The sequence below is a fragment of the Ochotona princeps genome, chromosome 22 (assembly GCF_030435755.1).
Source record: "Ochotona princeps isolate mOchPri1 chromosome 22, mOchPri1.hap1, whole genome shotgun sequence".
Lineage (NCBI taxonomy): Eukaryota > Metazoa > Chordata > Mammalia > Lagomorpha > Ochotonidae > Ochotona > Ochotona princeps.
Window position 1 is genome coordinate 18,607,931 of NC_080853.1, and position 14,326 is coordinate 18,622,256.

Consider the following 14,326-nt stretch of genomic DNA (forward strand, 5'->3'; position numbering starts at 1 on the left):
TGACTGGGGCAAGGACAGCCTGCTGGACACACTGGCTATTCCAGAATGGTCAGCAGCAGGAACCCCTGTGGGTGTAGAGACATGCTCCCCATGTGAACTTGGCACCCACTAAGCCTGCTTTCCCCCGACAGGCTGCTCCCACCAATCCCACAAGGGCCACATGTATGTCCTCAGCACGGCCCAGGAGGGCAGCATGAGGGGCTCCCTAGGCGAGGGGGTGGAGCCAAGGGAAAGGGATGTCTTGGTAATGCGGATCAAGAAACACAACAGATCAGGCTCCAGGACATGTATGGGGACACAGTGATGGGATGAATGAGTGACAATGAATGAGTGGGTGAGCAGCCAGGGCAGCCAGGGAAGGATTTGTGGACTGTGTACTGCCCAAGGGGTCAAGGAGGCTTCTTGAAGTCTCCGCTTCCCCATCTGCAAGTGGGATGTCTTTTCCAGGCTGGCTGGCGGCAGAAGGTGAGATAGAGGCCATGGCACATGGCGGTTCCTGCTCCCTGCACCTGCAAGGGCAAGCTCCTGCCTCCCATATCTTAGGAAATGCCTCTCCTTCACACCTACCTGGCAGAGGTCTGCCTGGGCCTGGTTGAAGGAGATGCCTTTGATTCTGGGCAGCGGGAGGCCGTGGTCTCTGAGTCGCTCTGCAAGAGGGGAGGCCAGAGCTGCCCAGGGGTGCTGTGAGGGTGCAGCCAGGCCAGGCCAGTTGTGCAGAACAGGAAACAGACAGAGGGTGCCCCTTCCCCTTCTGCCTGCTCACAGGCAGTGCCCTCTCCATCCCCTGGCTAGGCAGACTCCAAAGAGTGAGCAGCCTGCAGGGAGAGTCAGCCTTGGACAAGCTGCTTCCTGCACCTGCTAGTTCCGGGTTTCAGCGGAAGCATCTTCCAAATTTGCATTTATTGGGTGCCGTGGCCTAGCGGCTAAAGTCCTCCAATGTGCAGGGATCCCATATGGGCGCTGGTTCTAATCCTGGCAGCGCCACTTCCCATCCAGCTCCCTGCTTGTGGCCTGGGAAAGCAGTCGAGGACGGCCCAAAGCCTTGGGACCCTGCACCGCATGGGAGACCTGGAGGAGGTTCCTGGCTCCTGGCTTTGGATGGGTGCAGCACCAGCCATTGCGGTCACTTGGGGAGTGAATCATCAGATGGAGGACCTTCCTCTCTGTCTCTCCTCTCTATGTATATCTGACTTTCCAATAAAAATAAATAAATCTTTGAAAAAACAAATTTGCATTTATTGATCAAACGTTTGAAGAATGATGCGTTCGGCAGGCCTTTGAGGGTAAATGTGGACGACTGGTTATTTTGTAGTTTGAGTTTCATTATTGGGACCTTGGTCTTCAGTAAACTGAGTTTCCAAGAGTTGACCCTGAGGGCTTGGTCTGGGCCCCTCCTGCCCCTTTCATGCTGACCCCATCATCCCTCTGGGCCTGGGGGGAGGGTCTGATGCTTCTTGCTGGTCTGATGTGTCACTCATGGTTGAGGAAAGAAGAGACAGCTGCCTGTGGCCTCCTATCATCCTCAGAGCCCAGGATCGTGGGATTTCAGGAAAGTGTGAAATTGTGGCTGACACTTCCCCACAGGGCTCCTGTGTTCTGCTGGCAGCTGGTGGCTGAGCTGAGTCAGCCATCCTGCTGGCCATGCCCACTCAGGTGCTTCACTGGCCCACCTTGCCTTTCTGGCCCTGCAGAGTCAGAGCTGGGCACCTGCCCTCCATGTCCACCTTGACTTTGTGTCACATAGCTGCGGTCTGCCTCAAGGAGCCCTTATAAGCCCCTGCCCTGCTGGGCCAACAGGAGGGCACATGTTCCTCCCCAACCTCTCATGGGCCACCCCTGCCTGGGTTTCATTTGTTCCTTGGGGACCCTCCTAGCCCACCCTTCCCTGGGGTGGGGGGCAGGCAGAAGCTGGCCCTTGTATGCTGCGGCTCCGAATGGCACATGGGCACTCACGGTTGTGGTAGGGCAGGAATGTTCTACTCAGGAGCTTGGAGAGCAGGTCCTGCAGCTGTGTCTTCTGCAACATAGGAGGAGGACAGCATGGTTACCTTGCTGGTCTGGCCACAGGAATGGGTTCCCTTGGAACCCACAGGTGCCCACAGGGGAGTAGGAGCAATCCTGAGGGGCATCGCTTGGGAGTGAATACATCTTGAATGACAGGCCTGGGGCAGTTCGGGGTGCCACGTTATCCATGTGCAACCCTGACGGTGCCTCACATGTTTGAGTCACTGCCACCCTCGTGGGAGACCCTGGTGGAGTCCTTCAGGAATTCTTGTTTCAATTGTTGTTGCCATTGAGGGTGAACCAGTGGGTGGAAAATTGGTTTCCACCAATTTTCGCTGTTTCACTCTGCATGTAAGTGTTCAATGAGCACCTGCCCAGTGCAGGTGAGGACGAGACGGACGGTCCCTGAGGCCTTCCCTCCTACCCCCACCCCCTTCAGCCCTAGTGGGTTTGGGGAGCTTCACAGCACAGTAAGATCAAGGGTATAAAGTGAAAGCTTTCAACCCGGCCCCATTGGGTCCTCAGGCAAGCCCAGGGTCAGGAAGGGATGCACCTGTTCCCTGAGGTTGGTGGGGTGCAGGTCCGGGATGACCGTGAGGCTGGCAGAGGGAAGAGATCTCACTTGAGGCTGGGGCAGCCACTTGGGGAGCAGAGACGCCACACTCCTCCCCTTACACCCAGGACCTGCCAACAGAGGGCTTGGGAACAGCATCTCCAATCACCTCCCCGTTCACTCCCCCACTCCATCTGTTTCCATCATCCCAAATTGTCAGACATCACCTGTTAGGAGCAAGCTGGAGTTTTAGTTCCTGGTTTTCAATAGTAAATACAGGTTTGGACAGCAGATTCTGTGAGGATATGGTAGCTGGGTCAGGAGGGCAAATAGCTGCTACTCCTAGCTAGGGGGTAACTTTGCCACCTCCAGCCTCCAGGCACGTGGGCTTGGGGTGGCCCCTGACATCTAGTCTCACCTCCCACCCATGAAGAGGACATCTGCAACTGCCAGGTGCTGGGAGCTGAGGCTGTGCACAGGTGCATGGGTGGGTGCAGGGAAGGCCCATGGAGGGAGGACCTTTTGGGATAAGAGTATTTGGGGTCCCAGATTACCCATGCTGGAGACCTCCATGGGCCACAGTTACATACATGGGGCGTCTTACCCCTGGCCAGTCAGCACCCGATTTTTGACCATGGGCCCTGGGACCTGTTGGAGCCTCTGGATGCCACCTGAGCCTCCATGGTAGGGACACCTCTTGTCCCCTCACCTTAGGCCCCTTCTTGGTTTGTGCAAGCGGCATGAGGAATCCTAAGGTGTTCTTGGTAAAGTGGAACCTGGGGTGTGGTCCCTCCTGGGCCTGGCTCCAGGCATGTGAGGCCGTTGTGAGCTCCAGGTCTCCTAGCTTCCTCCCAAGCTGTTTGTACAGTCAGCACTGGGCAGAGTCGAGTACCCGCCAATTGTGCCCTTGGAGAGCACAGGGTGACCTTGCAAAGCCCTCGAACATTTTAGCATCTGACCCAGCTCCCAGACTGTGAACTGGTTGATGGCAAGGGGAAGCACAATGCTTCCCTCCCTCGTCCCCATGACCTTGCCCTGAAGGGGCCCCCACAATGGAACCCTTTTTCATTTCACTTACCCAGAAAACAGAGACCAAAGAGATGTTGCTGGTCCCTGACAGCACCAGGGAGCCTGGCTGGATGACCGTGAACTTGTGGCCATCAAAGTGGATGGTGGGAGGATGAGGGGCTCTGATGGCCAGTCCCACACCCCCTGTTGACTGATCAAAGACCTGAATGAGGTTCTGGCAGAGAAAGTAGGGGCAGGGAGCAAGGGGCAGTGGTGATGAGGGGGAGGCGTCTGGGTTTTGCACAGGTTTTGCAGCAGCTTGCTGCGCAACCTTGGGGGTGTTGCTTGCCCTCTCTGAGCCTCTTCCAAGTGGATTTACTCTCTGCTCATCCTGAGTGAATTCAGCAGCTGAGAGAAGAACTTTCCGGGACTAGAGCCCCAGCTCCATTACATTGTTAACTATCATCTCTGTGTGCCTTAGTGAGGGCAAAGTAGTGACAGCCACACAAACTACAGTCACCTGGGCTGGGCAGTGAGCTCAGTGCCTTCCCAGCATCATCTCATTGGCTCTTTACAAAACCCAAAAAGCAGATGCAGGGATGAGCCTGGCCAAGCAGAGCACGCCCATGTGGCCTGTCTGGCCCAGCCCCACCTCTCCCTGCCCACATGGTCTCCCTGGCTAGGGGATGGAGGAGGAGTTAGCAATACAACACACCTACCTCGGACCCAGGTTCCAGCTTGCTCTGGGACAGCAGCTGAATGAGGTCAGCAGCCTGGAAATGGGCAAAATGAGCAGGCCTGTTCTGAGCAGGTGGGGGCTCCGTGGGGAGCAAGGGGACAGAGGTGGTCCCAGCTGGCTATGCCACCTGCATGCCTGTCAGTCTCGGTGCGAGAGGAGCCAGCCACTCAGTAATTTACCTGGAAAAGTTCCCTCTTTGTTGTTAAAAGACTGTTCTCCCAACATTTTGCTGTGAGAATATATAAGCAGCAAAATTGGAAGGACTTTGTGGAGAACATATGTGTGTGTTCATGATTCTCCTACATCTCCTATCACATTTCTGTCTATGTTCCATTGATTTTTGAAAATCACAAATCATTCCAGCCCAGCACAGTAGCCTTGTGGCTGAAGTCCTTCCATATGGGCATTGGTTTGTGTCCCGGCTGCCACACCTCCCATCCAGCTCTGTTTGTGGCCTGGGAAAGCAGTAGAAGATGACCCAAAGCCTTGGGGAGCGCATCTATGCGAGAGACCCAGAGGAAGTTTGGGGAGTCAGTGGATGGAGGATCTTTCTGTGTCTTCTCTCTGTAAATCTGACTTTACAATAAAAATAATTTTTTTTTTAAAAAAGAGAATATTTGTAGAGGTAGAGTGACATGGTTCACTTCTAGAAGGATCTATCTTAGAGCTGCACACCTGTGTGAGGTGGGGGGGAACAGCAGGGGACAATTGAATTCTAGTTCTGATTCTACCTTCTGGGTGACCTTGGATAAGTTCCTTCCTCTCTCTGGGTCCCAGTTTCCCCGTGTGAAAATGGAGTGGTGACAGTGGATCTCTTGAAAATGCAGAAACGAGGATTTAAGTGTGCTGGGTACACACCAAGCAACACTGCGTGCTCGCCACGTTGTGCCAAGTCCCTACCCTCATCAAGGAGGAGAGGGTGACCCAGCAGAGCTCAATAAAGAGCGTTCATGGGAATGTGGAATTCATGGCAGTTTGGCTGCCAAAGTTTTAAAGTTCAAGCATATATGGGGGTCTTGCAAAGATTCATGGAAAATGCATGGATTTCCATGTTTCTTTTTGAATCCAAGCCAACTGAAGGAAAATACTTATGTACACACACACACACACAAATACACATCCGTGTGCTTACATATGTAATGTCAGGCAGATATTTACTTGTAAACATATACACACAAAAGGGGCCTTCAAAAAGTTTACTGAAAATGCATGTTACTTTATAATTCCATTGTTTCTTGAACAATTGGAAGTGCTCTTTTGTGTGTGTGTTATATATGTGCCTTTGTTTTTTTGTGTGTTTGTGTGTTGTGTGCTTGTGTTGCATGTATACGTGCAATATATGTGTGCGGGTGTTGTATGTGTGTGCAGTATGAATGTGTTGTGTGTTGCATGTGTGATTATGTGATTGTGACTGTGAGGTGTGCTTATGGGGACTGGGTGGGGCACGGGGAGCAGGCAGGTTTTACTTTGGGAACCCTAAAGAGGTTTGGGGACTTCTGGACACTTCCCCATGTGATCATTGCATCGAGCCCAGAGCTGAGCTTGGAGCAGGAACTCTGCATGTCTCCTTGCTCCTATTCAGGCTGTCCCTGAGCCCTCAACCCCTCACCATGACTTGCTACCTTGGGCCCTGCTCACTTGAGGTGTTTGCTCCACGGTACTGTTTTCTTGTTCTGTGTCTGTTTGCCCATCGGACTCTGAGAGGGCGGGACCCTTGTGTGCACACTGTAGGTCTTCAGTCCATCTTCGTAGCACAGGCAAATGGTGATGCATTGTGAAAAGATTAGCAGCAGAGAGGTGTAGTCATTTAAGGAAGTCTCCCTAGGCTAGCGCATTTCTGTGTTGGGTTTTGAGGTTGAATAGGAATTCCCCAGGTGGGGTCCACTGGAAAGGCCCTTTCAAGTGAAAGAAAGTGACCCCATCCCCACTTTCTTTCCCCAACCACTCACTTGGGGGTCCTGGGGGTGCACACGGATGTCCTCACTGCTGTAGAGGCAGGACACGATGTCGTTGTAGACATCCACCCCGAAGACCAAGTCTGCTACACTGCCCGATTTCAACCTCGGCACAGGCTGGAGGGCAGAGTACTCAGGCGTAGGGGCCCTCTGGCTTGAGCCACAGGGGGTCACGAGCTCCGGAGAAGTGAAGGGGGTGAGAAGAAGCTCAGCGGGAGGCAGCTTCCCAACCTCATGCACCTGGCTCTCCTGGCTCTGTGCAGTGCCCGCCCTGTCCTTGGAGCCTCTGGGTGGAAAATGCCCTGTGGAAGTGACTTACTGAGGTTGGGTTGGAGACCACCCCCGACTTTACTGCCTTCCCCCAGCTCCACTGCTGCAGTTAACAGTGCCTCCTTCCTGCCCACTCCAGGGACTTGGGGAAGGAGGCACAGCCAGCCTCACTGCTTCTCCGAGCCTCATCTTCCGCCCCCTCCAGGGAGGCTGTGGCTGATGAATGTGCAGGTCCTTGGACCTCCTGACGCCCTGACCTCCTGACCTCCAGGACTGAGGCCATGCTCCCTGGGCTCCAAGAAGTTCCCAGAGCCCCTTTTCTTCCTCCGTCTCTTTCCTCCTCTCTTGAGAAGACCTCCCCTGCTGCCGACCCCTTACCCCGACAGCAGGCACCCCCAGGGTCTCTGCTCACCAGGGCTTGCATTAGGATGGTCTCCTCTGTGAACTCCGTGGAGGTGATGTAGTATTGGAAGTCATCCCAGCTCCTGCTGCTTGGGGCTACAGGGAGGACACAAAGTTGGGTTCAACCCACCTTGTTTGGGGAGGCAGGAAATCCCGTCTCCTGCCTTGCTTAGCTTGAAGCATTTTCTTTTGTCTATTGGCATGATTGACCAAGGTCATACGCTCTATCATCCCTCCTGCCACTGCCTAGCAAGTCTGCTCCCCGTGGGTGGGGTCTGTCTGTCTTGTCCCCAGTCCTATTTCCTCAGCTCCTAACAGGAGAAAGCAGACCCTGACCCTGGCTGACAGCAGTGTACATACGCAGAGTGATGTGCAGGAGGTCTTCCAGTAGCAGGTTGAGCAGGTTCATGGCCATGGGACACACCTACAAGGGCAGCCCACGGGAGTCCTCAGAGGGGGCGGGGCAAGGCTGTGAGATTGTCGCTGGGGTCACCTCCTCCCAGGGGACAACTCACAATCTTCTGCAGGAGGAAGGGCAGCGCCTCGTCCAGAAGGCCCGTCACCAGCCTCAGGAGCTTGTTCTGCACGAGGGAGGCCTTTCTGGAGGGGAAGACCCGGCACCCTGTGAGGGAGCTGGATGCAAGAACAGCTGCTTCCTTCCCTCCTGGGGATCCCCACCCCTCTCTTTCTTTTCCACCTTTCCATTTCTGTCTTTCCCCACTTGGCTTTTGCCTCCTTGCTTTCTCTCTCTCCTTTTGTGCTCTCTTTTTTCGATATTTTATCTATTTATCTGGAGAGAGAGATTGAGATCCTATTTCTTGGTTCAGTCTACAAATGCATGTGGTGGCCAAAGCCAGGAGCCTGGAAATCAATCCAGGTCTCTCCGGTGGGTGGCAGGGACCCTGGGACCAGAGCCATCACTTCTGCCTCCCCAGAGTTCAGTAGCAGGAGGCTGGGGCTGAGAGCAAGGCTGGGGCTTGTACCTGGGCACTCTGCTATGTGACATAAGCAGCCCAACAGGCATCTTAACCTCTAGGCCAAATGCTCACCCTTCTCTTCTATATTCCTGATTTTCGCTTTGTCTCTCTCTTCTAAAAAATATTTTACTTGGGGCCTGGTGCGATAGTGTAGCGGCTAAAGTCCTTGCCTTGAACGCTCCGGGATCCCAAATGGGTGCTGATTCTAATCCTGGTGGCCTCGCTTCCCATCCAGCTCCCTTCTTGTGGCCTTGGAAAACAATTGAAGACGGCCCAAAGCCTTGGCACCTTGCAGCCGCATGGGAGAGCTGGAAAAAGCTCCTGGCTCCTGGCTTCAGATCGGCTCAGCCCCAGCCGTTGCGGCCGCTTGGGGAGTGAACCATCAGCTGGAAGATTTTCCTCTCTGTCTCTTCTCCTCTCTGCGTATCTGCCTTTCCAAATAAATAAATCTTTAAAAAATATTTTACTTGAAAGTTAGAGAAACAGAAAGGGAGAGACAGTGGCAGAGATGTTCTATCCACTGGTTCACTCTCTAAGTGGCTGCAAGCCTGGATCTGGGCTGTTCTGAAGCTAGGAGCTCCTTCTGGGTCTCCCATGTAGGTGCAGGATCCCAAGGCTTTGGGCCATCTTCTGCTGCTTTCCCAGGCCATGAGAAGAGAGCTGGATGGGAAGCAGGATAGCTGGGATACAAAGTGGCACACATATGGGATCCCAGAACATGCAAGGTGAGGATTTAGTCACTAGGATATCATGCCAGACCCAAATCTTTTCAACATATTCAAGTGCTGGCATCCCATATGGGTGCCAGTTTGTGTCCTGGCTGCTCCACTTCCCACCCAGCTCTCTGCTTATGGGACGTTGGTGCCACAGGCAGTACACTTGCTATGCCAGTGTACTGGCCCCTCCCTGTGTCTTTTTTATCTCTCTGACAGGATAGCCTGAGGTTTTTGAGCAAGGAGATGTCACATCCAGCAGAGGAGTTCTTGGAGGGCTTCCGGGAAGAGGCTTTATCCTGGGTCAAAGAAGGACATATGGTGGCCACTTCATTTGGCTGCATGCATGGCATGGGTCACCTTCTCCCTACCCCAGGACCACTCCCAACGTGAATCAGCTTGAACAGAGCTCGCTTGTGAGGCAGGGGGTGGACGCTCTTAGCAATGGCTTTCTGTGTGGAGGTGGGAGGCACTGGCAGGTGGCCCATGTAGTGACCATGCAGATGACCTATCCCTGGTGCCCATGTCACTGCAGACAACTGGGATTCAGCAAAGGATCAGTGTGGGAAGAATCAGTGTGGACCTGCTCAGGGGATGGCAGGAGGGCACGGGGACTCACTGCTCCAGGAACTCAATGCTCAGGTAGCCAGGCGGGGTGTGGCACTCCTCCAGGACCACCTGGGTTCTATTCTTGGTCTGTTCCAGTCGGACTCCGATGCGAATGTTCTTAATGACCTTGAGCCACAGGAACCTGTGGGGGTAGCTTATCTGGATCGGCTCCAACCCCATGCTCCAGGTGGAGGCTGGAGGTGACAAGCTGGTGGTCTGTAGTTGCCTAACAACTCAGGTGAGAAAGGGCATCAGTGAGTAGTCTTTCTTCCGGCCTCACATGCAGACCCTGGGCCGTGACACACCTGTGCATGTAGCCATCGGGTGGGTCTCTGCAGGTGAACTCTCACATAGGTATGGGACTTGCATTATGCCCATTTATAGATGATGACACCAAGGCCTAGGGAATAGATGCTCCTGACCCAAGTTGTCCAGCTGCACAGGCGAGCTTGGAGAAGGCCCTCTCCTGCAACTATCCTCCCATTGGTGCACCTGCTTGCCTCCTCACTCAGAAGGGATGCACAGTTCCTGGCTCAGGAGGTATGTCAGTCTCTGCTGTCATCTCACTCTGTAAGTCCAGGCAGCCCACTCTCTGTACCCCAATTTCCCCCTTAGTACAAACAGCCTTGGACATGCCCAGATGGGAAGGTTGACTGGAGCCCTTGGTCTGGTGTGCATTAAGCACAACTCTGTGACTCTGTTGGCTGCCTGAGTCACAGAGACGGAGGCTGGGTGGCCTGGTGCCCAGGTACATGGGGTGGGGCAGGCAGTGGAAGGGAAGTGTGCGGGGAGAACTTACCCCTGGAGTGAGAGGTACAGTTTGCAGCGCAGTGTCACCTGCAGCAGGCTGTTGCTCAGGATGTCAAGGTTGACTTCAGGTCCCCTGGCATCTTCGATGAACAACCTGTGAGAGGTGCAAGGTGTGTTGGTGGCCTGGCTGGACCCTCGTGAGTGAGTGGACTAAATGTGTCTGTATCAGCTGCATAGTGGGGAGGTGGGGACATATTTGGGATCAAGCCCTGCCCTGTGGAATGCTAAGTTCTAGTTTTTGCCTCCAAACCTGCAAATGTCCACCCTGCGAAACAGCAAGCATGGCTCAAGTCATTTGGTCCCCAGTCGCCCACTTATGAGACCTGCATTGTGTTTCTGTTTTCCTGGCTTTGGTCTGGCCCACTTAGACCTTTTGTGGCCTCTGGGGAGCACACCAGTGGATGGGAGATTTACATTTCCCCTTCTGTCTCTCTACCTCTTAAAAAAATTAATCTTAAAAAAAAAAAACAGCCACACTACACAAGCCTGCAAAATCCAGGCATTGGTAGGATGTGGAAGGTGGCAGAGCAGCCAGGCTGGTCCCTGGCTTGGAGTGGCTTTCTCGCTGGGAAGACAGAGGCATAGTCCACATCAGGAGTCCAGCGCTGTGCAGGCTGCCAAGAAGCTCTAAATGCCCAGGCCCTGCCTCTGCCCGACAGGAGGGGATGACCCCAGGAAGCCCCGTTGGCCACTCACCTGCCTGCCTGGAGCAGCTGACTCAGCAGAGGGGTGCTCCTCCCAGAGAGCAGGTCCCCGACCTGTGACAGTTGCAGGCCACTGTGCCTGTGGGAGAGGCGTTCCTTGATGAAGGGGAGGTGGTCCAGGACAGCGACACCCTGGCTTGGGGGCCCCGTCACGGGTATCTTGACCAAGCGACTCAGGATCTGGTTCTCCCAGAGCAGATCTGAGATGTCTGTGGACAAGAACTCCTGTTCAGGGCCCGGTGGTGTGGCCTAGTGGCTAGAGTCCTCGCTCTGAGGGCCCCGGGATCCCATATGGGCGCCGGTTCTAATCCCGGCAGCTCCACTTCCCATCCAGCTCCCTGCTTGTGGCCTGGGAAAGCAGTCGAGGACGGCCCAATGCATTGGGACACTGCACCCGTGTGGGAGACCCAGAAGAGGTTCCTGGTTCCCGGCTTCGGATCGGCACACACCGGCCATTGCACTCACTTGGGGAGTGAATCATCGGACGGAAGATCTTCCTCTCTGTTTCTCCTCCTCTCTGTATATCTGGCTTTGTAATAAAATAGGTAAATCTTAAAAAAAAAAAAAAAAAAAAAAAAAAAAAAAAGAACTCCTGTTCAGTGTGTGTGTGTTGAGGTGGGGTCCACCCTTCATTCTTCTCTGGCACCCGCTCAGGAGCACCGGAGCGCCAGTCAGCAGCAGGTGCTTCTTGGGCTCAGGGAACAGGAGCCTAGTGGCTCTCTTGCCCTCCCCCTCCCCAAGTCAGCATTCAAGTGGAGGCAAATAGCAACTCAGTGACCAGGCTGGCTGTGAGGCCAGTTTTAGAAGCTGTGATTGCTGCCAGAGAATGGAATGCAGTGGGGCTGCGGAGGGAAGGGGGCAGATGTCTGTCTCACACAGGGGGTTGGCGAGGCCCCATTATGGGAAGATCTGGGAAGGACAGCACACACCAAGGTCCTGAGGCAGTTGCCAGGCTGGTGAGTTTCTGAGGCCAGAATGTGATGAACAGGGTAAGAGGTGGGTGGGCAACAAGCAGGCTGGTCAAGAGTTAGGGAGAGAGGTTGGTGAGGTGGTTAAGCCATTGCCTAGACACTGACACCCCATCATGGTGCAGGTTTGATCCAGCTCCTGGCTAACGCACCTGGGAAGGCAGTAGAAGATGTTCTAAATCCTTGGCTCCCTGTACCTATGTGGGAGACCCAGATGGAATTCCAGGCTTCTGCCTTTGGCCTGGTTCAGCCTTGGCTGTTGTGAGCTATCTGGGGAGTGAACCGACAAGATGAAAGATTTCTCTATCTCTATCTCCCTCTCCTCTCTCTGTGATTTTGCTTTTCAAATAGACAAATAAGTCTTTTTTTTTTTTTTTTTTTTTTTTTTTTAAAAAAAGGTAAGGAGTGAGGTAGACAGGACAACCAGCACCAACAGCTTGGATCAAATGCTGCACTTGGGGTTGTGGGAGCCCAGGGGACAGAGATCACTTCTGTCTAGGGGACATGAGAGGGGGCTTCTGGGGCAGGCGCAGCTAGGATTTGGCTCTCTGGGGGTAAGCCAAGAGGAAGAACAGAAACAAAGGAGGGTGCTGTGAAGTCCTGGGGTGGCCAGGATGGGGGCAGGTGGACAGTCTGGAGCTGCAGGGCTATGCATGTCAGGAGAGGAGCTGGCTCACGTCTGTCATTGGGGAGCTTGTCACTGGGGAGCAGTGGCAGATGTTGGGGCAACGGAGGCTCAGCTCTGGGTCAAGGCAGGTGAATTCCATGGCTGGAAAGGGGAGGGCCAGAGGAGGAGAGCCCTAGGCAGGGAGGTGGTGTCCTCTCTCTCCCAGCACCACTGTTCTAGCCTCCTGCTGGTGGCCACTTAGATTTTTTTTTATTATTATTGGAAAGCCAGATATACAGAGAGGAGGAGAGACAGAGAGGAAGATCTTCCATCCAATGTTTCACTCCCCAAGTGAGTCGCAACGGGCCGGTACGCGCCAATCCGATGCCGGGAACCAGGAACCTCTTCCGGGTCTCCCACGTGGGTGCAGGGTCCCAAAGCTTTGGGCCGTCCTTGACTGCTTTCCCAGGCCACAAGCAGGGAGCTGGATGGGAAGTGGAGCTGCCGGGATTAGAACCGGCACCCATATGGGATCCCGGGGCTTTCAAGGTGAGGACTTTAGCCGCTAGGCCACGCCGCCGGGCCCACTTAAATCTCACCTGTCTCCAGTTGGTCTTTGCTGATCCGTAACAGCAGGTTGTGGGCTTCCCCTTGGGTGTGGGGCAGTAGCCCCCAGCAGAGCAGGGGCCCCCAGAGCAGCAGCATCCTGTCCAGGACCTGTGGACGCAGAGTGGGGGACACCTGGTTGTCCTCGCTGGGGACCAGTCACCTTGTGCCTCCCAACCCTGATGCAGCATGCCCATATCACAGCCTGCACTCCCCATACCACACCCAGTGCTGGCTGAGCTCACGGTGGCACTGTGGGTTGGAGGGGAGGTACACCAGTACTGGTACCACATGGAGGTCCTTACAAGCTTCAGCTGTGACTGGATCCTCACCACGACTGCCTGAGCAGCCCCATCTTACAGAGGGTGACATTGAGGCTCCAAGGCAAGAGAGTACTCCCCTTGAGGACAGTGAGTGGCAGAACTGGGATTTGAACCTAGGCTCACCTGGTGTTCAGGGATCTTACTAAGTTATTGTAGAGCCTTGAGAACTATTCCTGGTATGCCCACGGTGGCCTCCTTGTCCTTACCTTTCCCAGAATGGAGCGGCTGGCCTCTGTGCCCAGCTCCCAGGAAGAGGCTTTTGTGCCCAAGCTGGGATGGGGTAGGGGGCGTGGCAGCCCGTGGTTGGAAGCCCTGCCTCCCGCTCTGAGGAGCTCCTGGTGGAGGGAGGAGACTTTTGGCAGGGCTGGCAACAGACTTCCAGCCAAAACTCACAGAGCCCATCACGGAGGCCTGGGGACCAACCCCCCCATGCTGGGCCCTCTGCCAGTCTTCCAGGGCAAGTAGGCAGAGCCCTGTGGTTTAGGGCCAGGACTCCAAGTTCTTGACTCCTAATACAGGGGAGGGAGGTGGGATGGGAATAGGGAGGGGCAGGGCAGCTGAGGGGGCAGGGCGTTTGGAGGCTGGGGTATGGTCCAGCAGTCACCTGCTGGCCTGTCCCTGAGCCCTGCTTCAACGGTCTCCAAGCTGTGATGTCTGCTGCAGTGTCATCCCGCTTGCCAACCCCCTACCCTATGTTGTCCAGGGAATTGAGTGTCGGTCTGTGAGTTGCACACTGATCTGTTTGGGTCTGGAGGGCAGGGAAGGTTCGTTGGAGCAGGGCAGGGCCTAGCATGTAGGCTCTAAAAAGCTGATGATTTTAATGTCTGCTTTATAGACCAGAAGGCTGAAACCCAGGGGCAAGCATTAGGCACCACGGTTAAGTTAGGCACCCACATTGCACATCAGAGTGCTGGGCCCAGTTCTGGGTTCAGTCCCATTTCCTAGCTGCTCATAATGAAAAGCACATCATGTTTTTTAAGGAAATGCAGAGAAAAAGATCTTCCATATGTTGGTTTGCTTCCCAAGTAGCCACAATGGCAGGAGCTGAGCCAGTCTGAAGTCAGGAGGCAGGAGATTC

The 14,326-nt window shown here is 54.5% G+C and overlaps 1 protein-coding gene across 1 annotated transcript; it reads right to left on the reverse strand.

Annotated features, from left to right (window-relative positions):
- Positions 1–35: 35 nt before the first annotated feature.
- On the reverse strand, positions 36–13,024 carry LOC105941857 (uncharacterized). Its single transcript, XM_058679886.1, has 13 exons — positions 12,919–13,024; positions 10,737–10,953; positions 10,030–10,134; positions 9,241–9,372; positions 7,447–7,531; positions 7,292–7,355; positions 6,942–7,027; positions 6,254–6,436; positions 4,285–4,338; positions 3,636–3,800; positions 1,954–2,017; positions 568–647; positions 36–65 (listed from the first exon to the last, which is right to left on the reverse strand). Exons 1-13 carry the CDS (start codon positions 13,022–13,024, stop codon positions 36–38), a joined length of 1,371 nt encoding a protein of 456 aa, XP_058535869.1.
- Positions 13,025–14,326: the final 1,302 nt, after the last annotated feature.

Coding starts and splice junctions, on each gene's coding strand:
- LOC105941857 (XM_058679886.1), bottom strand. CDS start 13,024: ATGCTGCTGCTCTGGGGGCCCCTGCTCTGCTGGGGGCTACTGCCCCAC. Junction 9,373..10,029: donor CTGTACCTCTCACTCCAGGG/GTAAGTTCTCCC, acceptor CTACCCCCACAG/GTTCCTGTGGCTCAAGGTCA. Junction 4,339..6,253: donor TGCACCCCCAGGACCCCCAA/GTGAGTGGTTGG, acceptor GCCCATTTCCAG/GCTGCTGACCTCATTCAGCT.